This window comes from Neoarius graeffei, chromosome 2 (assembly GCF_027579695.1).
Source record: "Neoarius graeffei isolate fNeoGra1 chromosome 2, fNeoGra1.pri, whole genome shotgun sequence".
Classification (NCBI taxonomy): Eukaryota; Metazoa; Chordata; class Actinopteri; order Siluriformes; family Ariidae; genus Neoarius; species Neoarius graeffei.
Genome location: NC_083570.1, coordinates 6,657,404 through 6,682,600, shown reverse-complemented (window position 1 = coordinate 6,682,600; position 25,197 = coordinate 6,657,404). Strand labels below are relative to the sequence as shown.

The following is a 25,197-nucleotide window of genomic DNA, read 5'->3' as shown; positions in this document are numbered from 1 at the left end:
TCCACATGGTAAGAGGAGCTGTTCCTGCTGGAGAAACACAGTGATGTGTTATTTCTTAGCGATGCTCCTGCTTTCTTTTCTGCAGACACTTTATTCACCCGACACTTTGAACTAAAACACTGATTTAAAATGAATAAACTGACTGGATCACTTTAAACTCTTTCCATCTTTTACACAAACTCATGTTTCTATTTTTCTCTCCACAGCTGCAGCAGTTCAGATCATTTCAGAACCAGAACCACAGAGCAGAGAAGAGTTTCTGAAATGTACATCTAACACACACACACACACACACACACACACACACACACATGTCTAGGCCTGTCATGATCAGAAATTTTGTTGGACGATATATTGTCTCAGAAATTATTGCGATAAACGATATTATTGTTGACGTCTTTTCAAGACAATTTTATGCGACTACTAAAATAATAATGATCATGCAAATACACCCTTTCATAGAACAGTAAACTTTTAATTCAGTCAACTTATTCAATTCAACAGTGGAATGTAAAAAATAAATAAATATAAATAAATAAGCTAAATAAAACAACAATCAAACAAAACCACTCACAACAAAAACAATAAATTAAAATAATTTATGGCTCTTAAAAATTGCACTGAAGTGAATATTAACTTGGCACAGGGGAATAAAAAGACATTCTTTTCTTCACAGGCAACATTCTGCCAATCCAGTTTCTCAAAGATTAGTACCCAGATCAACAAAAAGTGCAAAGTAACAACGTATTGCCAGCTGTCATTTGGATAAAAGTCACAACAATTAGAACGAGATAACATGTAGGCAAGGGCGTAGGTTTGGTATTAACATTGGTGGGGACAAAAACCCAATGCCAACCCCCAGTGGTGCCAACTTCAGGTCAACATTAGAGGGTCACAATATTTTGCTCCGTTGTGTTCCACCAAAAGAGTCTCCATCATCTCTCCAAAGGCCAGACTTTTAACATTTGAAGTTCAGAACTGTAGTAATTCATGAATAATAATAATAATATGAAATCCATTTGATTAACTGCAAATCTTGCATGTGATGATGAACTCATTCTACCAATTTGCAAATGTGTTTTCCAAGCGAATAGCGCACTGACTGTCGGGAGGGTGTATGTTCCTTTCCCTCATAAATGGAAATAAAACCCATCCGGAGCCTTAAACACTGCGTTCCATGAGGCTGGCAGGGGGAGTCGCTCTCTTCTGTGGGATCTTTAACTAGTTTTAGAATGCTAGTTTAAGCTGATATGTGATTGATCTAACGGTAAAACAGCACGAGGGCTCGAGAACTTTGACAGGTAACAATTTTACTTGGCAACAGGATGTATCTGAATTCTGATTGGTTGTTGTATCTGAATTCTGATTGGTTGTTATATTATTGCTAGTGCTGTCAAAAATGTCGCGTTATTAACGCGTTAACTTGACTCAATTTTAACGGCGATAATTTTTTTATCGCGAGATTAACGCTCTGTGACATGATGTAGGTTTTTCATAAGCTTTTGAAACTGCCAGGAACTTGCAACAGAGACTTTGCTTAGAAAAACGATAGCAGCTAGACTGTAATGCCCCACACAGCCAGAGTCCTCTGTCCTCCCCCCCCAAAGGAACCAGCGCGGGCAGGGCGCACTAGTAGAGATGGGATTTATGGCTCTTTGATGGGATCCACATCTTTGTGATCTGTTCTTTGAAAAGAGCCGTTCAAAAGAATGGCACATTTGTCTCTTTTTAAATATTTATTCAGTTTTAAGAAGACGGCGTCTAAAGAAGCCAGATCCCTCTGAACTGTAAACTCAATGCTATCCCAGAAATCCTTCCTGTAATATGCAAATTTGGCCGCCTCTGATTGGACAGCGCGACGCATCAACAGGCAGAAAGTGTAAAAGTACAAAATGTGTTAAGTGAGCTGAAAGAGTAAAGATCAGATTCAATGCAATATTTATCAACGAACAACTTAAAGTTCATATAATAGTGTACTTTATATTATAATCAAGCATGTCAAGCCTACCGTCACTGTGTAACCTGTCTCTCTGAGTTGTAGACTAACTCAAGCAGTAGATCACTTAACTCATGGTTCTTTTGCCAGCCCCGGTGTTCGGCTTAGGTTTAACTTTGCAGTGGCTGTGTCAAGACGTGTTATGCTTTGCAATACAAAGCAAGCCCATTCATGTTTTTATGCTGATAAGAGAATTACAATGGTTTTTCATGTGACAAAAACGTGCGATTAAATTGTGGTTAATTGCGAGTTAACTATGACAGTCGCGACATTAATCGCGATTAAATATTTTAATCGCTTGACAGCACTAATTATTGCCCTTTTGTTGTGTTCTTGAGCCCAGAGCGGGGGGGAGGGGGGGAGTGACAGGGTTCTCCAGAGAAAAGTTTTCGTGACCACGCCCCCAGCGTGGATATTCATGTTCACATTGTTCAGTTTGTTTTTCTCTTTTATTTTAGATTTCTGTTATCTGACTCTGGATCCCAACACGGCACATCATCTACTCATTCTGTCTGAGAAGAACAGAGCGGTGAGATACAGTGAGAGAGAGCAGCGTTACTCTCATCATCCAGAGAGATTTGATTCCTGGCGGCAGGTGTTGTGTAAGGAGAGTGTGTGTGGACGCTGTTACTGGGAGGTGGAGTGGAGCGGTGATGCTGATGTGTTCATATCAGTCTCATATAAAGACATCAGCAGGAAAGGACCGGGTCCAGAGTGTCTGTTTGGATTCTCCAATCAGTCCTGGAGTCTGTTGTGTTCTCATTCTCTCTCTTTCTATCACAAGAGCTTTGAGACTGATCTCAGAGTTCCATCCCCCTCCAGAATAGGAGTGTATGTGGATCACAGTGCAGGAACTCTGTCCTTCTACAGCGTCTCTGACACGATGAAGCTCCTCCACAGAGTCCACACCACATTCACTCAGACTCTATACGCTGGGTTTGGGTTCTGGTCTCCTGGTTCTACAGTGAGATTGTGTGATCCAGAATAAAAGTGTGTAGTGTTTTCTGTAAAATTCCTGCACGTTGCCACATTGTTGCTCAGTCGTCTGTTTCACTAGAACACAATCCAGCTGCACAAAAACACTCATTTTAATATTTAAATTAAAACAGATGAATAATTTAAAATGTTAAAAATTAACAGACAAGAAACTCAAGTTTAAAAAGAAAATGATCTCATGACCTTCACATTATAAAGTTGTGTTTGCTTCATATTAAGCAGCGTCTCATTAAATAACTAATAAACAGTAATAAAGCCAGAACAGAACAACATTTTAAACCTGTTCAGGTCACACTATATAAAAATAAAACATCACTTTTGGAATGAATTTGATTTTTCTGCTTGTGTTCTAAGATGTAAAATCCACATTCACTTTTTCAAATCTGAAGTTGTTTCTAAACCCTGAGATTTGATTGTAAAACATTGAACAATATTTAAACTCCATTAGAACATCCAGTACATGATCGGTTCAGGCTGCCGATGTCGTGTTCATCCCATATTCAGCCTGGATGATGATTGGCCCGCAGATAGAACCTTATAAATCCAGGTTTATCTGTGAGTTTGGGATTTTTATTCAAATATTCCAATCAAAGCTTTGCAGAATAAAAGATAAGAGCACAGGAGAATAAAGTTTCCCCCAGTGATGGAGTTTCTGTGCTGAACTCATTTTCAGACAAACAAATTCAACCTTTTCCTGAGAGTTTCAGCAGCTGGATAAATATTGTTCAGTATTTTAAACTGAATTTCTTTCACTGTGGGTGAAATTGGCCGTCTAAGATAACTACAGTGTGTATTTGTTAGCGTTCCTCCATCGTCAGTTCTTCTTACTTTTATTTTTTTTAAATCAGGGAATAGCTTCCATTTTAAAACATCTAATTCCTTTGTTATTAGATTTTCTTTCACCAATTTCCACTTCACCGATTTTCAGTTCAGGCAGTTTGACCGACACCTTTGAATATTCAAGGGTATTTTTTATCGTGAATCTTAAGGGAGGTGGAATAGCTCTACAAATTTGATTAAATTCTCTATAGACACATTTTAAATGTAACTTTTCTACAGATGAATTAAATTGCATTAAATGTCCATTTTCATCCATTAGATCAGTAATATCTAAAACTTTATCATTCCATTCTTGTTGAAATAAAGTCTTCCTATTAATAGTAATGGTTCTGTTATTCCACAAGGTTAAGTATGCAAGTATTTATGTACATTATATAAATAATTTTGGTGAAATTGGGCAGCCTTGTCTGATTCCACATAAAATCTTAAATTGAATAATTGATTGGTAATCAATCATATCCAGAATCAGTCAGATGTGGTTTTGAATATATCTTCCCTTCATGAAGGCTGATTGATATTTGTCTACAAGTTTTACAAGTACACGCTTTAGACGATTAGCAGATACTAAGGCAAGTAATTTATAATCATTGCATAGTAAGGTTATAGGTCTCCAATTGTCTAGCAACAAGAAGTCTTTTTTGGGTTTTGGTAGCAAGGTTATTAAGCCTGTCTTCATAGTCGGGGATAAACATCCTTTGTGAATGCATTCTAAAAATGCTCTATATCATATTTTTTTTTAATATCCACCCAAAAGTATTTTAAAAATTCAGATGTTAAGCCATCGATTCCTGGTGATTTACCATTTTTCATTTGTTTTAATGCAATTTCAATTTCTGTTATAGTTCATTCCTCATCAAGTGTATGTTTGTCTTCATCCATTTTTTTGATGTCATCATTGATGGGATAAAATAAGACGTCACATTCTGATTTATTAAATTTAAGTTCCAATAAAAGAGCCAAATTCCATCCTGTACTCATTTCTAATCTTCTATTATATTATCATTGGTCATAAGCTTACTCATTTTTTTCTTAGCTTGTCTTTGTTTTTCAAGTCCGAAGAAATACGCTGAACTTTTTTCACCCTGTTCGATCCATCCAGCTCTTGATCGAGTGGAAACTCCATTTGCCTTTATTGTGTACATTTCTTCTAGTTGAGACTGCAGTGACTGTAATTCTGAAATGTTTTCGAAGGATAGTTGTGTGTTATTTACTAATGTATTCAGGCCCGCCAACAGGGGGGGCAAACGGGTATGTTGTCCCGAGCCCAGGAATGGGGAGGGCCCAGAACTGGGCTCTCATGAAGTTGCGATTATTTTATTTCATTTCAAAATGTGTTGATTTGGGGGAGAAATGTGCTATATTTGCATTCAATAAATGATTTCTAGATCTTTTGCCTTTATTGTCTTTGAAAAAGGCGTCAAGAACCCCCTACCACCCCTAATGCAAAAATGGTTTGGTCTGACTCTTTGATTAAGGGGAAAAAAACGACATCGTTCGATCATAGCGCTTCGACAATCAGCGTGCATGTCATTTGCCAACATGCACAAGTCAGGAGCACAGAAAAGAAAAGAGAGGAAGAAACCAAGAGCCTCAGGGGCTCACTGCATAAATATTTTAAAAAAGATTCGGATGATGCAGCAGGTACTAGCAAAGGCAGTGGCGCAGCTGAGCCAGGTAAGTAGGGTGACCATTTGTCCGGATTTTGTCCGGACAGTCCGGTTTTAGAGCCGTCTGTCCGGACGTCTGTCACGCGTCCTCACTTTTTGCATTTTGTCCTCATTTCGGACCCTCAGCCGCCACCGTTGCATCAATCGTCACAAATCCCTGCCCATTATTTACACTTGCTATTCTGCGATGACATACAGGCAAAGATAGCCTACAGGGATTTCTCGTATACAAACATTCACGCTGCGCGCACAGCTGATGGAGCCTCTGATTGGCTGGAAGCTGCTGTCACTCAGAAGCTGCGCTCATGCGATTGACTGATTTTTGCTCCTCCGAGCTGCGTGCGCAGTGCGAATGTTTGTACGGAAAAACCTATGAATGTTGGCACGCATGCTGTTGAACAATACTCATGCCGAAACGAAAGACATCCTTTAAAAATGCTTGGTGCTTAGAGCATTGTTTTGTCAGCAAGAGCCAAAAAGGAGAACACTTCACCTTCTGCAAGCTCTGTCGCATTGACATTGATGTGGGGAGCAGAGGGAAAGGTGCGATAGACAGACACGTGGACACAGACCGCCACAAAGAGAATGCCAAATGTATTGCCAAGGTTATAGGCCAAATGTAAATGACATGGTTGACTGTCATTTTTCATGTTTTTCTTTTTGATATTTTTTTGGATGAGCATAAATGAACACAGCAATGTTTTGTTTTTAGTTTAGTTCCTGTGGATAAGCCGAGGCCAGTATAGTAGGCTAAATGACAGTAGGCCTACGTTTCTTGACTCATTTTTTGATTTTTCATTTTTTTTTCTTTTTGATGGTCATTTTCAAGTGAATAAATATGTTGGCCTATGGCATGGCAAAGACTGTTTTTTCAGTGTCTATAGATGGACACAACTCTTTACAGTGATGTTTTGTTTCTTGTTGACATGGTCTTGACCATCATTTTCCACATTTCTCTTTTTGATAGGTGTTCCAAGTTAATGCCATTTTCCTTTGACTTCATATATATTGACTTCATACGTTTTTTTATAAGTTTTTCTTACCCCCTGTAACGCGACAGTGTCCTAACTTTAGGGTCTTTGTCCTCACTTTTGGACACAAGTGTCCTAACTTACAGACTCATGTCGGTGGTCACCCTACAGGTAAGACACAGCCAACTTTTTCCAGTCCCGTAAAGTAACTCCAACCAAGGCACGCGCGGCACGCAACTCATGTTACAAACGAGGGGAGAGCAAGTCACACTGAACACCATATCAAACGCACAGGGCATTGAATCATTTCATAACCACAACAGCTTAATAACATTGTGTTTCATATACAGTGGTGCTTGAAAGTTTGTGAACCCTTTAGAATTTTCTATATTTCTGCATAAATATGACCTAAAACATCATCAGATTTTCACACAAGTCCTAAAAGTAGATAAAGAGAACCCAGTTAAACAAATTAGACAAAAATTTTATACTTGGTCATTTATTTATTGAGGAAAATGATCCAATATTACAGATCTGTGAGTGGCAAAAGTATGTGAACCTCTAGGATTAGCATTTAATTTGAAGGTGAAATTAGAGTCTGGTGTTTTCAATCAATGGGATGACAATCAGGTGTGATTGGGCACCCTGTTTTATTTAAAGAACAGGGATCTATCAAAATCTGATCTTCACAACACATGTTTGTGGAAGTGTATCATGGCATGAACAAAGGAGATTTCTGAGGACCTCAGAAAAAGCGTTGTTGATGCTCATCAGGCTGGAAAAGGTTACAAAACCATATCTAAAGAGTTTGGACTCCACGAATCCACAGTCAGACAGATTGTGTACAAATGGAGGAAATTCAAGACCATTGTTACCCTCCCCAGGAGTGGTCGACCAACAAAGATCACTCCAAGAGCAAGGCGTGTAATAGTTGGTGAGGTCACAAAGGACCCCAGGGTAACTTCTAAGCAACTGAAGGCCTCTCTCACATTGGCTAATGTTAATGTTCATGAGTCCACCATCAGGAGAACACTGAACAACAATGGTGTGCATGGCAGGGTTGCAAGGAGAAAGCCACTGCTCTCCAAAAAGAACATTGCTGCTCATCTGCAGTTTGCTAAAGATCATGTGGACAAGCCAGAAGGCTATTGGAAAAATGTTTTGTGGACGGATGAGATCAAAATAGAATTTTTTGGTTTAAATGAGAAGTGTTATGGTTGGAGAAAGGAAAACTGCATTCCAGCATAAGAACCTTATCCCATCTGTGAAACATGGTGGTGGTAGTATCATGGTTTGGGCCTGTTTTGCTGCATCTGGGCCAGGATGGCTTGCCATCATTGATGGAACAATGAACTGTGAATTATACCAGCGAATTCTAAAGGAAAATGTCAGGACATCTGTCCATGAACTGAATCTCAAGAGAAGGTGGGTCATGCAGCAAGACAACGACCCTAAGCACACAAGTCGTTCTGCCAAAAAATGGCTAAAGAAGAATAAAGTTAATGTTTTGGAATGGCTTAGTCAAAGTCCTGACCATAATCCAATGGAAATGTTGTGGAAGGACCTGAAGCGAGCAGTTCATGTGAGGAAACCCACCAACATCCCAGAGTTGAAGCTGTTCTGTATGGAGAAACAGGCTAAAATTCCTCCAAGCCGGTGTGCAGGACTGATCAACACTTACAGGAAATGTTTAGTTGCAGTTATTGCTGCACAAGGGGGTCACACCAGATACTGAAAGCAAAGGTTCACATACTTTTGCCACTCACAGATATGTAATATTGGATCATTTTCCTCAATAAACAAAAGACCATGTACTGTATAATATTTTTGTCTCATTTGTTTAACTGGGTTCTCTTTATCTACTTTTAGGACTTGTGTGAAAATCTGATGATGTTTTAGGTCATATTTATGCAGAAATATAGAAAATTCTAAAGGGTTCACAAACTTTCAAGCACCACTGTATCTGATTGAAGCTAAGAATATTCACATTAGCCCGCAATCATATCCCGCCGTTTCTCGAGCGGTGTGTTCTTCTCTGCTTTTCACACTGGACAGTACATACGCACAGTATACTACAGTATGTTCGCCCCCAGCCCTGCCCAAAATCCCCCATCCATCGCTGCTCCTTCAAGAGCACCCCAATCGCGTGATTATAGTAGACTATCCATGAGTTTAGGAAGGCATTGCGGGGACTGTCGCATGCAGGCTTGGGGCGTAACGGAATACATTTAATGGCATTCGGTTAAAGGATGCGTGTGTGGGTTGGCCTGGGGGGGGGCCCATTCAGAGCATTTTGTCCCGGGCCCAGCCAAAGCTGTCAGCGGCCCTGGTTTCTATCATCATCATCTGCAGTTATGTTCCTCAGCCAACATGGTCATTGCCTAGTTGTGATACACCACTGGTTTCTTTCTTTTTCACGACATTCCAAATTGGTGTATTGGTTTGGCCCAATGCTTGTGCAATGGCTCCGATCATGGTTTTTTCCCTCAGCTTTGAAATGGCTTGTTTTCCCAGAGACAGCTCTCTGGTCTTCATGTAGGTTTATCCTTTTTAACAACAAAGTCAGTCTTCACAGGCAAAACCAAGGGCTCGAACTAAGAGTAGACACTCAGAGCTATTTATTGCTTAAAGAATCAACAGAACAGGGCACACCGAGGGGAAAAGAAATACCTATTCCAATATTTTTGATCACTTGAAAATTGGGGGAGTTCAAACTAAAGGTACCACGATGTTCACAGAGTCGTTTAACACATCAGAAGCTGAAAGTCAGTCATCTCCTATTGTTTGGCTGGGTGATCATTCTCATAGCAGCAACACTGATAAGGCAGTGGATCTGTCACTGGTAGGAGTGGATCAGTGTGGCCCTCTGATGGACCCTTTCCACTGATGGATGTGGTAGAGAGGGGTCAGAAATTATACAACAACAAATGGGCTACAGTTCCACCGAAAATGTGCACTTACTGTATTTATAAACTGTATTACGCATCATGCAAATGTAAAACAAACACTATGAAAAAAACTGAAGCATCATCTTTAATCAAAATATATTTATTTAATCATCTTTAATAAAAATATTTACTAAAAATAATATCTAAATATTTAAGAATAATAAAAATCTTAATATTTACAAATAAAATTATCAAAATATTTACAAATGAAATAAAAATTAATTTACAGGCGTTAAAATAAGGAACTGAACCAAAACATATCCAATTTATTGGATTATATAATCCAATAAATTGGATATATACGTGCAACGAGACCAGTCATTAAAATCATCGTTTAAAATGTCAAACAGATGTGGGCCAGATGTGCTGAGAGATTAGCTGGAGACGGTCATCACAGAGTTGAGATGAGTCTCCAGCGGCAGTGGTGTGGACTCTTACAGCACACCTATGGACCCGTTCTCCCCGATCCGGTAGGACACTTCGTAGGGGTCGACCCACACTGTCAGCTCACACGGTAAGAGGGCGCGAACCTGCTCCATGCTGAGACCACTGGTGTAAGCAGCCTTCCCTACTAGCGGCTCCATCCTGCGATTGATTCTGAGGCATCGATATCCCGAACCTCTGAACGGTGCGTCAGGGAACCAGTGGTGCTCATAATGCTCTAGAATCAAAGAAAACAGACTTTTAAAAACTCTGTTCAACTCGCAGATTGTTTTAAGAATAGATTTGTTATTAGAATATCATGACTATCATTCACTTGGGATGAGGCTCTCGAGAAAGGCAGCATTTCTGGGCAGTGTTAATGCTCCCGAGATAAACATCTGTCCGCCATTAAATCTAGGTCTTTATACATCACTGACTTTAACTGAATGCCACACTAATCAGCTTTCCCTTTTTCTCAGACCACAGCAAGGAGTCGGTATAATTGTAAAGGTATTTGTCCATTTCAGTGAAAATGAAAAATAAGTAGATCGGATAAAGACTAAATATGATGTGGATCCTTTTGTCAGAAGTCACAGGTGTGTAATGTGGTGTTTAATCTCACCTCCTAACGCCTCTTCCAGAGAACGGCTGAAGTGTTGGAGCTGTTTTTCGGACAGAGGTCCTCTTCCTCTCAGTAATCCGGTGATGAAGGTCACCGCTGTGGTCACCTCGACTTTCATGTTGAAATATTTTCATAAACTGCAAAATATCATACGATACATTTTACTTTCCAAGGTACAGCTTTTATATGTTAAAATGAAGCATCTTTAAGTTCGCTTTTAGTCCTCTGGCCTGAGCAGTAGGTCGGCACTTTTCCTTTGTTCATAATACAAAAAGAAAACGGCTATTAAACACAACTCACCTTCTCCAAACTTGTCAAAACTAACTCAGGAGGACTTCAACACTCTTTTCTGATTGTAGTCAGAACAACACACCCAATACAACCGTAAAAGGAATCAACTTTCTTTTGATTAACCTTCACTCCAACAGCACAGAGGCTCAACAGTGTCTGCATTCTAAATAGATGCAGAATCGCTCTGTATATACACACAGCTAATTAAATACGGAATTTGAAGTTAATTGGCTGGGGGGAGTTTTGATTTGAAAAGTGTGTGTGTGGGGACGACGACAAAGTACAGGCACAAATCCTCCAAAAGGCTTTAGTTTTTCAGATTCCCCTCCCTGAGGTCTCTCTGCTGTACTCGGGTCTCTCTTACAAAATAAATCTTGATCTCAGTGAAATGACCTGATTAAATAAAGGTTGTATATAAATGAGGGAATAACGTGGAGGAAAGTTCATCCCTCCAATACACTTCCACAGACTTGGCAAGGAGCACTGAAGATATTCTGGAGACTCGTGGTGGCGTCACGACTAAGACACTTCATTTTGGTTTTAATTTGTCACCCATCTGTACCACCTTACTGCTCCATAGCAAATCCCTTCCACACGTGTTCGTCGATGAGTTTATAACACTCTGTGTGATGCCCTCCAAATGGCCCTGTATGCTGATACCAGTCTGTGAAAGAAAAAAAACACAAATGTGACCTAATGTCAGCAGGCAACCTGAATAAGGAGTGAGGATTTCCACATAACAAACTTTAAATAAGCTGAATGAATTAGAAATAAAAGCTATTACAAACATCTCCAGTGGAAGCATTACACATTACAAATCAAATCCTTTTTTTTTTTTACATGAAGCAAATCTCAGAGTACCCTGTTCAAAAAATAGCAGTGTGAACATTCTCTTCAATCTCTGTGTTTACAGTATAAACTGAAGAAAATGTCAGATTTAACTCACTGTAGATTAATTAACCAAAATTTCATCGCACAATCACTGTTTTTGATAATTACTGTGCACCTACATTACATGAACCCAACCCAAACTTGTGGCACAGGCAATTCAGCCCAGAATGAGCAATTTGGATTCCACAGTAGTTCAACTGAATTCTTTCACCAGGACGATCAAATTTCTTAATGGTTTGTTTTGGAACTGAATAGGTAATGCATCTACTGCTTTGGAAATGTGGAAATATTGGTTGTACTAGCTCTTATATCCACTATTCCACTGGTTTTACACAATTGCATAATAAGTAGACAGGACAAGAATGAGCAATTTGAAGAACTTAAGCATCATTACACTTAAGAAGTGTTTAGTCTGTGCTATAGCTTCACCTTGATGAATTTCGCTAGGCAATCACAGGCTTGTCGAGCTGAAATCTTCCCTGGTCTTTTGCGCCCTTGACTCGAAGGTGGTAGAAGGTGGACCAGCAAGAGAATGGAGGACATGTCACTGTCCCAGCCTGGAGAAATCTCATCTCATCATCTCTAGCCACTTTATCCTGTTCTACAGGGTCGCAGGCAAGCTGGAGCCTATCCCAGCTGACTACGGGGGAAAGGCAGGGTACATCCTGGACAAGTCGCCAGGTCACCTGGAGAAATAGAAAACAAAATGAACTAGTCCAAAACCCCAGTAACCTGTGTTGCCTACAATTACAGTTATGGAACAGCAGTTTCAGAAAAAAAAAAAAAAACCTCTCACCACCAACACATTGATTCCTCATTTGTCTACAATTACAGTAATGACTTATGCGAATTATTTTTCAGTACAGCCATTATAATTACCTTCTTCAACTTCAGTAGCGACAGCATTCTGGACGAGCTCTTGGAGCTCCCTCGTCTGTGTCAGGCCACGGCTCTGTGCAATGACCTTTGGTTTTATGTTGGTGGACCATTTCTCCAACAGCTTTGCAGAGGTTGAGTCACCAAAAAGAAGTGTAAAATCCTGCTCACTCTACCAAAAAGACAGAATAGAAACAAGTTATAGATTACTGCAAAAATACAGCACTAGATTTCAAATGTGTATGTCTACTGTAAGACTCACCAGACCAGGTATGTCCATGAATCATGGGAAAATGGTTAGAATGTCAGATGACTTGTCAGGGTCATGCAAAATCTTCTGACGACAGACCAGGGTTAACTTCATCTCTCCTTTACCACCGATTCATCTGCTGTGTGCTTCATCAGAGCTATTGCTTCCTGACACTGGCGTTCATCACTTAACCAGTTATCTTCTTTGTAAGAATCTCTGTCCACGGTTGGCCCGCCTGAAATTACAAACATGAAGCAACAATGCTTTGGTACTGATCTCTCCAATGATGTACAATGTAAAACTACAAGTGGGTTGGATAACACATGGAAATTATGTGTATGCAGTCATATTAAACCTTGCTTTGCTCTATATATAGCATTATAGAATCAAAAAACATCATTGGGGCAGTGGTTGGGGCAGTGGTGGGGCAGGTGTCGTTTGGCAACCAGAGGGTTGCAGGTTCGAGCCCTGCTCCACCTGACCCTATCAAGCTGTCCTTGAGGCATACACTACAGCGCTTTGAGTGCTCGTAGGAGTAGAAATGCGCTATATAAATCCTGTCCATTTACGATTCATACCACAATCGCAATATGACTTGATAGAATTTTGATTTGTGTGATCTGGATTAATTTTCCTCTAAATTGGTCTAACAAGAATACAATACACACTTCTGGGAATAATAGATATGTTCTGTGTCATGGAAAATCTCTCTTTTTGCAACACTGGATGGATAAAGGTATTTGGTTAATATCTCACCTTATGGATAATCAGGGCAACTGGCTGTTATATGAAAACTTCTGCTCCATTCATAATATTACCTGCAAAAAAGCTGAATTTAATAAAATATGCAAAGCAATTCCTCAACCAGTCAAACAACTTGTACAAAACATTGATCCTGAGAGTTTGCCTCCTCCTAACCTTCCAATACTCTACATCATGGAACAAGACTTTCTTAACAAAGAGATACCAAACAAAATCCTACATAATCATTTGAATAATAATCTGTACCCAATACGTTCAAATAGAAATTCCATCTTTCAGAAGTTCTCTGAAGTAGAGGTTGAATGAGATTTATCCATCCAGTGGAATGCTAAGAGTGAGGTTCAATATTGACAGTATTGATAACAAGTGTATTTTCTGTGAATCAGATATTGAAACTACGGACCATCTTTTCTTTCAATGTATTTACACAAAAACATTTTGGGAGGACTTTTTGGACTGGCTTTCTTCTAAAATCCAGCTACAGGACACACTTACCCTGGACAACATAACATTTGGGACGAGTCTGAAGGATTCACAAGCGGACTATGTTATGAATAATTTACTATTGCTCTCGAAATATTTCATTCACTGCTCAAAATGGAAAAAAGTGAAGCCTATTTTCACTGTGTTCAAAAAACATCTTTTAGAAAATTCTCACTGCCTTAAAGTGGATGAAATGCAAAAAAGCAATGTCACTCTTGAATGCATTTGAAAATATTTGAAGACTTTTAATGATAATTATACAACTGTGTGAATGTAAAAAAAATACTTCGTGATGCATTGTGGGATACTTTGAGTGCACTGTATAGGGTGTAAATAATCCTCAGTAAGGTTTCGGACAGCACTACAAAATGGCGTCCTCACTATATAGTGCCCTGTATAGTGAGTAGGGAGCGATTTCAGACACAGGGGTTTTCAAAAGACGCGTGCGCCCTCTTTCGAATGCTGATGTAATCAAGTGGGAAGTTGTTTGTTTTGATAGCAATCAGGAAATTTTGAAAAAAGTAGGCAGTAATCGTCATTTCAACTCGTTTGGAAAACAGTTTTCAGAGGGTGTCTGAGGGAGGATCCAAGTTTTCAAAATTGCGGCACCAAAACCTGGCTGATGCTTCACGTTTTGAAGTCTCGCACAAGTCTCGTGAAGATCGCGCGGATAAGCGACGCCTGCCGGGGAACAAAACGAACTACGGTCCAAAGGTATAATAGAGCTAGGGTTGCCAACTCCCTGATCCCCAAAAGAGGGACACTTTCAACCCAAATGCAGGACTTTTTTGTCCCAGGCCTATCCGCACTGCCCCACGACAGAAATCATAACATTTCCTTATCCAGACCACAATCCTACTAATTTCAGTATAATTTTGGTAAATTAATACTGCACGAGCAAAACTGTATTGTGTTTAAGTAATAGTCAAAACAATCATTAGGCCTACAAGTGTCTCTCAAATTCCTCAAACTCTGAAAAGCTTAAGGCCTAAACCAACCATTGTCATAGTTATTCTATTTGAGGGGCATATCTTGAAGGAAAAGCAAAGACAGAAATGTATGCAAGTTTTTTAAACTATTTATTAAAACTTAAGAGAATATGTTGTTGGCCTGCATCTTTTCAGTATGGCATGGGCCTCCTCTTATCCTGCAATAAATAAGAGAAAGAAAGGATATTTAGATTGAGAAATAGCCTACTGCCATCCCATGAACTTATGTGTGTGTAATAAGATGTTTATATGGACATTCAAATGAAGGCTCACCAGTTACTTCTTCCATGGCTATTCCAGATTCCAGCATCTCCTCATCCTTCTGCACAGCCCAAACTATTTACAGAACAGTGGCATGGACATCCTCTTATCCTGCAGTAAATAATTAAAAAACAAAACCAAAAACCAAAATATAGCTGCAAGCAGCAATGTGGGGGCCAAGCAGAATATGAGACGAGATGTCAGGCCAGTAGAAGGCATTTGCGCCATGTAATGCCCTTGTGCAGCCTAGTGCAAAGTTGCTATGTACCAAATTTGGGAGAAATTGGTCAAAAATTGAAGGAGGAGAAGCATTTTAATTGATTTTCACGAAATTCAAAATAGCCGAAAATCCTCAAGTCAGAATATGACGTCATAGGTTGTGATGGATTCGGCTTGACCCAAGGATTCCAGCGATAGTGGAATTTTGTTTTTACCCAAAACGCATCATGAGATATGAGCAAAAAGACATTTTTCCTTGTTATACCGCCCCCTTGCTGCCAATGTGTTCCAAATTTGTTGGGGCCCTTTGTGGAGAGGTCTTGCATAAAGCCACCAAGTTTCATTTACAACCCCAATTCCAAAAAAGTTGGGACAAAGTGCAAATTGTAAATAAAAACGGAATGCAATGATGTGGAAGTTTCAAAATTCCATATTTTATTCAGAATAGAACATAGATGACATATCAAATGTTTAAACTGAAAAAATGTATCATTTAAAGAGAAAAATTAGGTGATTTTAAATTTCATGACAACAACACATCTCAAAAAAGTTGGGACAAGGCCATGTTTACCACTGTGAGACATCCCCTTTTCTCTTTACAACAGTCTGTAAACGTCTGGGGACTGAGGAGACAAGTTGCTCAAGTTTAGGGATAGGAATGTTAACCCATTCTTGTCTAATGTAGGATTCTAGTTGCTCAACTGTCTTAGGTCTTTTTTGTCGTATCTTCCGTTTTATGATGCGCCAAATGTTTTCTATGGGTGAAAGATCTGGACTGCAGGCTGGCCAGTTCAGTACCCGGACCCTTCTTCTACGCAGCCATGATGCTGTAATTGATGCAGTATGTGGTTTGGCATCGTCATGTTGGAAAATGCAAGGTCTTCCCTGAAAGAGACGTCGTCTGGATGGGAGGATATGTTGCTCTAGAACCTGGATATACCTTTCAGCATTGATGGTGTCTTTCCAGATGTGTAAGCTGCCCATGCCACACGCACTAATGCAACCCCATACCATCAGTGATGCAGGCTTCTGAACTGAGCGCTGATAACAACTTGGGTCGTCCGTCTCCTCTTTAGTCTGAATGACACGGCGTCCCTGATTTCCATAAAGAACTTCAAATTTTGATTCGTCTGACCACAGAACAGTTTTCCACTTTGCCACAGTCCATTTTAAATGAGCCTTGGCCCAGAGAAGACGTCTGCGCTTCTGGATCGTGTTTAGATACGGCTTCTTCTCTGAACTATAGAGTTTTAGCTGGCAACGGCGGATGGCACGGTGAATTGTGTTCACAGATAATGTTCTCTGGAAATATTCCTGAGCCCATTTTGTGATTTCCAATACAGAAGCATGCCTGTATGTGATGCAGTGCCGTCTAAGGGCCCGAAGATCACGGGCACCCAGTATGGTTTTCCGGCCTTGACCCTTACGCACAGAGATTCTTCCAGATTCTCTGAATCTTTTGATGATATTATGCACTGTAGATAATGATATGTTCAAACTCTTTGCAATTTTACACTGTCGAACTCCTTTCTGATATTGCTCCACTATTTGTCGGTGCAGAATTAGGGGGATTGGTGATCCACTTCCCATCTTTACTTCTGAGAGCCGCTGCCACTCCAAGATGCTCTTTTTATACCCAGTCATGTTAATGACCTATTGCCAATTGACCTAATGAGTTGCAATTTGGTCCTCCAGCTGTTCCTTTTTTGTACCTTTAACTTTTCCAGCCTCTTATTGCCCCTGTCCCAACTTTTTTGAGATGTGTTGCTGTCATGAAATTTCAAATGAGCCAATATTTGGCATGAAATTTCAAAATGTCTCACTTTCGACATTTGATATGTTGTCTATGTTCTATTGTGAATACAATATCAGTTTTTGAGATTTGTAAATTATTGCATTCCGTTTTTATTTACAATTTGTACTTTGTCCCAACTTTTTTGGAATCGGGGTTGTAGATACGCCAAAGGGCGGCCGAGATATGAGCACACTTCCTGGTTCGCATATGCTCAGCCAAATTTGATTGGCTGCCACGGCCAAACGCTTATGAAATTCGAAAATCCGTGTAAGATACTTGTCCAGTTTCGTCCAGAGTTGCCATCTACCAAGTTTGGGAGAAATTGGGCAAAAACTGAGGGAGGAGAAGCATTTTAATTGATTTTCACATAATTCAAAATGGCGGAAAATCTACTGGGTGGAATATGACGAGACAGGGCGTGTTGGATTCCTTGTGACCCAAGCATTCCAACGATACTAAGTTTTTGATGATCAGATGTATGTTTCAAAAGTAACAAGCAGAAATGTACCTGCGACTTTGACCTGTTGGTGGCGCTAGAGAGTTTGAGGTGCTGAGTTGAAATTTGGTGACAAGATCCTGGAGGCAGCCTAGAATCAGTTTGCCAAGTTTAAAAACCTCTAGTCAGACGGTTCTATGCGCTGCCATTGAATTTCATTGATTTTAACAAAATTCAAAATGGCGGAAAATCCTCAAGGCAGAATATGACGTCATAGGGTGCGATGAATTCATCTTGAGCCATGGATTCCTGACATAGTGGAATTTTGTTTCTAGCCAAAACGCATCATGAGATATGAGCCAAAAGACATTTTTCCTAGTTATAGCGCCCCCTAGCAGCCAATTTGTTCCAAATTTTTTGCTGCCCTTTGGGGAGCGGTGTTGCATAAAGCCACCAAGTTTCGTTAAGCTCTGCCAAAGGTTCGCCAAGAAATGAGCACACTTCCTGTCTTGCATCTGCCAGCCATATTTGATTGGCTGCCACGGCCAAACGCTTAAGAAATTCTAAAAATCGGGTAAGTTTCTTGTGCAGCTTAGTTCCCAGTTGCCATGTACCAAGTTTGGGAGAAATTCTTCAAAAATTGTGGGCGGAGAAGCATTTTAATTGATTTTCACATAATTCAAAATGCCGGAAAATCTCCTGGGTGGAATATGACGAGTCAGGGCCCGTTGGATTCGTAGTGACCCAAGTATTCCAGCGATATTAAGATTTTGATGATGAGACGTATGGTTCAAAAGTAACAAGCAGAAATGTACCTGCAACTTTGACCTGTTGGTGGCGCTAGAGAGTTTGAGGTGCTGAGTTGAAATTTGGTGCCAAGATCCTTGAGGCAGCCTAGAATCAGTGTGCCATGTTTAAAAACCTCTAGTCAGACAGTTCTATGCGTTGCCATAGAATTTCACTGATTTTAACTAAATTCAAAATGGCGGAAAATCCTCAAGGCAGAATATGACGTCATAGGGTCCGATGGATTCGTCTTGAGCCAACCATTCCTGCCATAGTGGAATTTTGTTTCTAGCCAAAACGAGTCATGAGATATGAGCCAAAAGACATTTTTCCTAGTTATAGCGCCCCCTAGAGGACAATTTGTTCCCAATTCTTTGGGGCCCTTTCGGGAGGGGTGCTGCATAATGCCACCAAGTTTCGTTAAGATACGCCATAGGGTGGCCGAGAAATGAGCACACTTCCTGTTTTGCATCTTCGCAGCCAAATTTGATTGGCTGCCACGGCCAAACGCTTAAGAAATTCTTAAAACCGGGTATGTTTCTTATGCAGCTTAGTCCACAGTTGCGATTTACCAAGTTTGGGAGAAATTGTTCAAAAATTGAGGGAGGAGAAACATTTTAAGCGATTTTCACAAAATTCAAAATGGCGGGAAAACTATATGGGAGGGTGCGTTGGATTCGTCTTGACCCAAGGAATTCAGGGATACCAAGTTTTTGAAAATCGGACCAATGGTTCAAAAGTTACAAGCAGAAATGTACCTGCAACTTTGACCTGTTGGTGGCGCTAAAGTGTTTGAGGTAGAGGCCTGAAATTTGCTGAGAGTAATGTTGACACTGTCTAGAAACAGTGTGCAAAATTTCCCAACTTTTTACCAGACGGTTCTATGGGCTGCCATAGACTTGCAGAGGCGGAAGAACGTTGAATAATAATAAGAAACAGTGGAAACACTATGGGTGCCTTCGCAGCTTCGCTGCTTGGCCCCCAATGATATTTAACTTGAGAAATACTGCCACCCCATGAACTTGTGTGTGTGTGTGTGTTGCATAAACAAGATACATAGACAAATTAAAATGATATTTAGATTGAGAAATACTGCCACCCCAAGTGTGTGGGTTGCATAAAGAAGATATATAGACAAATTCAAATGAAGACTCACCAGTAAGGCCTACACCTTCCAGGGATATTTCCTGCTGCTCCTGACCGATTCCAGCATCTTCTTGTCCTTCTGCACTGCCAGGTAGAATTCCTTGCAGGACAAGTGACAGTTCACAGTGACAAGGAGTTCATTCTTTATAAGTTCTGTGCTGCATTGGTTCCTTATCGTTCGCATACTTGCATGCGTTGTGTGTGACATGGGCAGGGCAGTTAGCTTTTAGAATGCCATCGTTTGCGCTGCTGAGCAATTTGTAGACAGAATGGTGCTTTCCGAAGTTCACATTTGCATTGTCGGCAGCATACGCGGTGATGTTTTTAACATTAAGCCCATAGGTGTCAAGGCAGGCAATAAGAGCCTGGTGTATTCCATTTGCAGTTTCGTCGCTGTCTTCGTAGAAATCCAACAGCTTGGATTGTACACCATCCGACGCGGAGAAATACCTCACACATACTGGAAACATTTTCCTATTTCCCTTGTTCGAGGCATCGCTTTTTGCTTCCCATTCCTTGTTGTAGCTGCAAAGCCTCTTTTTCTTAGCAGGTTCATCCATTTTCACTGGCTTGTTCACGAGCAGAGAACCACTGACTGAACTGAACTCAACAACCGTCTCCCATAGCAATGTTTGCATGAGTTTTGGCGCCTTATCACAGTAGTCTATCAAAGATCCCTGTTCAGAATGTGTCTCAATCACCAGTCTGCTACTATTGGACAAAATATCTCATCCATATTTCATCAAAAACTGCGACTGCGATTGGAATACGGGACGGGAGCTGTTCCTCGCGGGACAAATTAAATTCACCTAAAATTCGGGATGTCCCGGGCAAATCGGGACGGTTGGCAACCCTAAATAGAGCAGTCTATCTCCAAAACAGAGATAGGAGTACATTGAAGAGCACCAGTGCAGATTCTGAGGCATTGATTTTGAATAACATCTAATTGTCTTTTCCTAGAAATACATGCAGTATCATAAACTTCCCAACCATAATCAAGACATGATAAAATTAAAGATTTATAGAGAATGATCATTGTTTCTTTGTCAATACCCCACTTGAGATTTACTAACACTCCTGAAGGTTTCACACTTCCTGTCTGCTTCTTCTTCTTTCTTGTGTTGAAAGGCAGTCAGCATCCTTATTATTGCATTGCTGCCACCTTCTGGATCAATTCCTTGCACCATTATAAAGTATTCAAAAGTATTCATCCCCCTTGGTGTTTGTCCTGTTTTGTTGCATTACAAGCTGGAATTAAAATGGATTTGGGGGGTTAGAACCATTTGATTTACACAACATGCCAACCACTTTAAAGGTGAAAATTGTTGTTTTATTGTGCCACAAACAATAATTAAGGTGAAAAAAAGAGAAATCTGGAGTGTGCATAGGTATTCACCCCCCAAAGTCAATACTTTGTAGAGCCACCTTTTGCTGCAATTACAGCTGCAAGTCTCTTGGGGTATGTCCCTGTTAGCTTAGCACATCTAGCCACTGGGATTTTTGCCCATTCATCAAGGCAAAACTGCTCCAACTCCTTCAAGTGAATGTACTTTGAACTGACATTAATATGGAACCAGTTCGCTCGTACTGTATAAAAAGCTGAATGTATCTTATTTGTCCTCAGAGTGAGTTAAAGGAGGAGCAGATGAAATCCCAGCAGAGAATCCAGGAGAAGCAGAAGAAGAAGCGGTAACTTGAATTTTATCAAGATATATTGAACAAAAGTGTAATAAAGTTTACTTCTCTTAGACTTAAAGAATACTGTAGAATAAAAGTAGCCCAATTTAGTCCCAAGAAGTATTAGATTAGTTTACTTACAAGTATACTGTAAATACATTGATATCAGCATACTTGGTGCACAAAAGTATACTTCATAAAATGAACTTGAAGTATATTTCTTTTTGATCAGGGATAGGTTTATAAAAATTTGATAGAATTCATACTTTGGAGCCAGAGTCATTAGCATGAGAGAAAATCCATAATAATGAGTTAGAATTGAGTTATAGTCATTAACATGAGAGTCAACAGTTATCCTATTATTATTATTATTATTATTATTTTAATTTCACAATGATGACTCGCCCCAAACATTTTTATTCAAGGCGGTTTTCATCAACGCCTTTATCTGGCAAAAAAAAAGGAGTGCTTCCAAATGTTTTCTTTTGACACAAATGTATTTTTCTCTGTTTTACAACAGCGAATTCACCCAAACAAGCGCCAGCGTTACACAGACGACATAGAAAGCAGCAGCAAATGAAATTCCTCCTCTGCCCCAATGGATGAACCACACCTCAAGAATGCCAAAATAAGTGCCTTTTCCATGTCTGTCCCACGGGTTAGGCAGGGAACCTTTGACAAGATTTTGATAGACTTTATTTGTGAAGGCAGCCAGCCATTTTCTGTGGTTGAATTGCCTTCATTTAAGAACATGATTCAAACATTACAACCTAACTGCTTAATTATGTCGAGGAAAACAGTCGTCTCGAAAATACAAGAGGCTGTCAAAGTCAAACAGAGCTTGATAATCAAGAAATTGAGTTCAGTCAATCATGTTGCAAAAACAACAGACTGCTGGACTGCCAGCCAGCATAGTTATTTGGGAGTCACGTGGCACTGGATAGACCAGACGTCTTTAGAGAGGTGCTCAGCTGTCTTGGCTTGTCGACGATAGAAAGGCCCTCACACCTTTGACGTTCTTGCTGTAGTGTTGGAAGAGATCCACTCTGAGTACCAGATCAGGGACAAGGTTCCAGTGATGACCACAGACAGTGGCTCTAATTTCCTTAAAGCATTTTGAGTTTATGGCGAGAGTGAAGATGCTGCCTCTGCACAGAAGGAGAATCCTTCAGAAGATGATAGTGACAGTGAAGAGGTGGAGTATCAGGATGTTGCTGCAATCTTGGGTGAAGACACAGGCCTCAAGTTTCAATGACCACGATATCATGAACATGCATGCCATCTCCTGAATCTAATATCTACCACTGATGCCATTGCTGCAGAGCAAGAATGTGAGACAAACAAGAAATCATCTCGATCCGCTTTCAGAAAATGCCAGGCACTGTGGAATAAAAGCAGCCAATCCATCTCAGCATTCGAGACAGTAGAGCATGAATGCAGACTCCAGTTCCTGAGACCCAATGATACACGTTGGAACTCCCTCTACGTTGCTGTTGAAAGAGTGGTTCAGATCCAAAGGGAAAAAGGAGAGTGCGCTATACGCACACATGGCATCCAGAAGCGTTTTGGGGATATAATGAAGGACCCAGAGCTGATTGCTGCCAGCATCCTCTTACCAAAGTTCAGGATGACAGGCTGGACAACAAAAGAGAGCATCTTCAAAGCAAATAATAAAACTTCATTAATTCCAAATGGGATCCTTTGGCTCTCATTTAGACTATTAATCTATGTATTGGTTAGATTTGGTGGCTTGTATGGTCACTAGTGTGCTACAGGAGAATGGCAGCTCTAAAATTGCATAATTAATTATTTTTTTTACACAGAACTTGACATCAAAAATCACCTCACTGCTAACAGCAACGATGACCCTCCTGCCAACGAAACCTACTCTGATGATGATGACTTCTTCGCATCCATGACGACAGGAAACTTGGAGGTTGGAAAGCTTGACAACTGCCTTGCATGCCCGTCCACAGGTGGTATGGATCTCTTGAACTCGTTTGCTCAAATAAAGAAGTCATCACTGAGACTCAACACAAGTCTCCCAGCTTCTGCAACATGTGAAAGACTCTTTAGTCGTGCGGGTGTTCTCTTCAGTGCCAGAAGATCACGACTCAAGGGCAAGAATCTGGAAAGCCGACTACTTCTGAAGCTGAACAGTCACCTTAATGAATGACCTTCATGGCATTTTACAAAATGTTATAAAAAGGATGTGGAAGAGAGAAATATGATGAAAAGAACTTGGAAGGCATTTTTTTTATTGGAATATGATTTTATTTTTAAATGTCAGACCTTCCCATCTTGTGTTTTTATGAACAGTTTTAGGTTTACTTTTTTAACGTTTTGGACACTGAAAGTGCGTGCACATGCGCAATGCAGGCGGTGTCTGAGCCTCCTTTGAGGATTCAGTGAAGGTTTTTGTTTTGATGTTTAACCCTTTGGTGACTGACCCCTTGAAAATGGTTCCTCCAGGAACGATGACGTTTCAGTTGTCAAGACAACGGAAAAACTAAAATACAAAAACAGAAAGATACGTCACAATGCTCTTGTGCACAAAACAAAATGCTCTTGTATTTGTATTTTAGTTTTTCCGTTGTCTTGACAACTGAAACGTCATGGTTCCTGGAGGAACCATTTTCAAGGGGTCAGTCACCAAAGGGTTAAAAAGTTAACTAGACTGGTACCAAAATCCAGAATTGTGACACCCAAAGGCATTTTTGAGACAAAGTCGGCAAACAGTCTCATTTTGTCAATTTGGGTGTGCCGAATTCAAATCTGCAATATGCCGAGCTCTATCTGACCTCTGTTGACCTCTAGAGGTCATTGAACTTTGGGCCTGTAAACATCTCAGCTGAACCCAGTTTCTCAGCTTTCTAAGGAATGAAATGTACTAAAATGATTAATGAAGTTAGCAAATGGCCTTGTTTGTTAAATGTTTGGGTGCTGAATTCATTTTTCATTTGTAAAACGACATATGACCTCTGATAACCTCAAGGTCATTAAACTTGGCCTATAGGCCTATGCATTTAACGGCATTTTTAAACTGACTTTACTCCCCCAAAAAGAATATGAACAGACAAAAAACAAATAGAAAGGAACAAATACAACATTAGATGCCAGTCCATGTACATGTGACTTACTTTTCACAATGAGAATGCCTAGGCGATCACCTTACATAACATTGCATTACATTTAGCGGTTATTGTTTATACAAAGCTACTGAAAAAAGGGCAGATTCAGCAGCATACAAAATGTGGGTGCATACAGGGTATACAGGTTAATCAGGGTTAGTATATATGAGAGTTTTTTTTCTTTGTTGTTTGTTTTTTGTAAAGGCTTTACCCCGTTCAAAACAAAACAAACAACAAAGAAAAAACCTCTCATATATACTAACCCTGATTAACCTGTATACCCTGTATGCACCCACATTTTGTATGCTGCTGAATCTGTCCTTTTTTCAGTAGCTTTGTATAAGCAATAACCGCTAAATGTAATGCAATGTTATGTAAGGTGATCGCCTAGGCATTCTCATTGTGAAAAGTAAGTCACATGTACATGGACTGGCATCTAATGTTGTATTTGTTCCTTTCTATGTGTTTTTATCTGTTCATATTCTTTTTGGGGGAGTAAAGTCAGTTTAAAAATGCCGTTAAATGCATAGGCCTATAGGCCAAGTTTAATGACCTTGAGGTTATCAGAGGTCATATGTCGTTTTACAAATGAAAAATGAATTCAGCACCCAAACATTTAACAAACAAGGCCATTTGCTAACTTCATTAATCATTTTAGTACATTTCATTCCTTAGAAAGCTGAGAAACTGGGTTCAGCTGAGACGTTTACAGGCCCAAAGTTCAATGACCTCTAGAGGTCA

General features: G+C 40.0%; 2 protein-coding genes across 2 annotated transcripts in view; both read right to left on the bottom strand.

Moving 5' to 3' along the window:
• LOC132877588 (tripartite motif-containing protein 16-like) overlaps positions 1 to 25,197 on the bottom strand; it is a 421,828-nt gene that overhangs the window by 120,621 nt on the left and 276,010 nt on the right. The gene's annotated exons all lie outside the window — the stretch shown is intronic.
• LOC132878778 (protein BTG1-like) lies at positions 9,656 to 13,907 on the bottom strand. The gene is made up of 6 exons (XM_060913685.1): positions 13,528 to 13,907; positions 12,784 to 13,006; positions 12,525 to 12,693; positions 12,075 to 12,331; positions 10,464 to 11,418; positions 9,656 to 10,079 (listed from the first exon to the last, which is right to left on the bottom strand). Exons 5-6 carry the CDS (start codon positions 10,579 to 10,581, stop codon positions 9,853 to 9,855), a joined length of 345 nt encoding a protein of 114 aa, XP_060769668.1. The 5' UTR covers positions 10,582 to 11,418; positions 12,075 to 12,331; positions 12,525 to 12,693; positions 12,784 to 13,006; positions 13,528 to 13,907; the 3' UTR covers positions 9,656 to 9,852.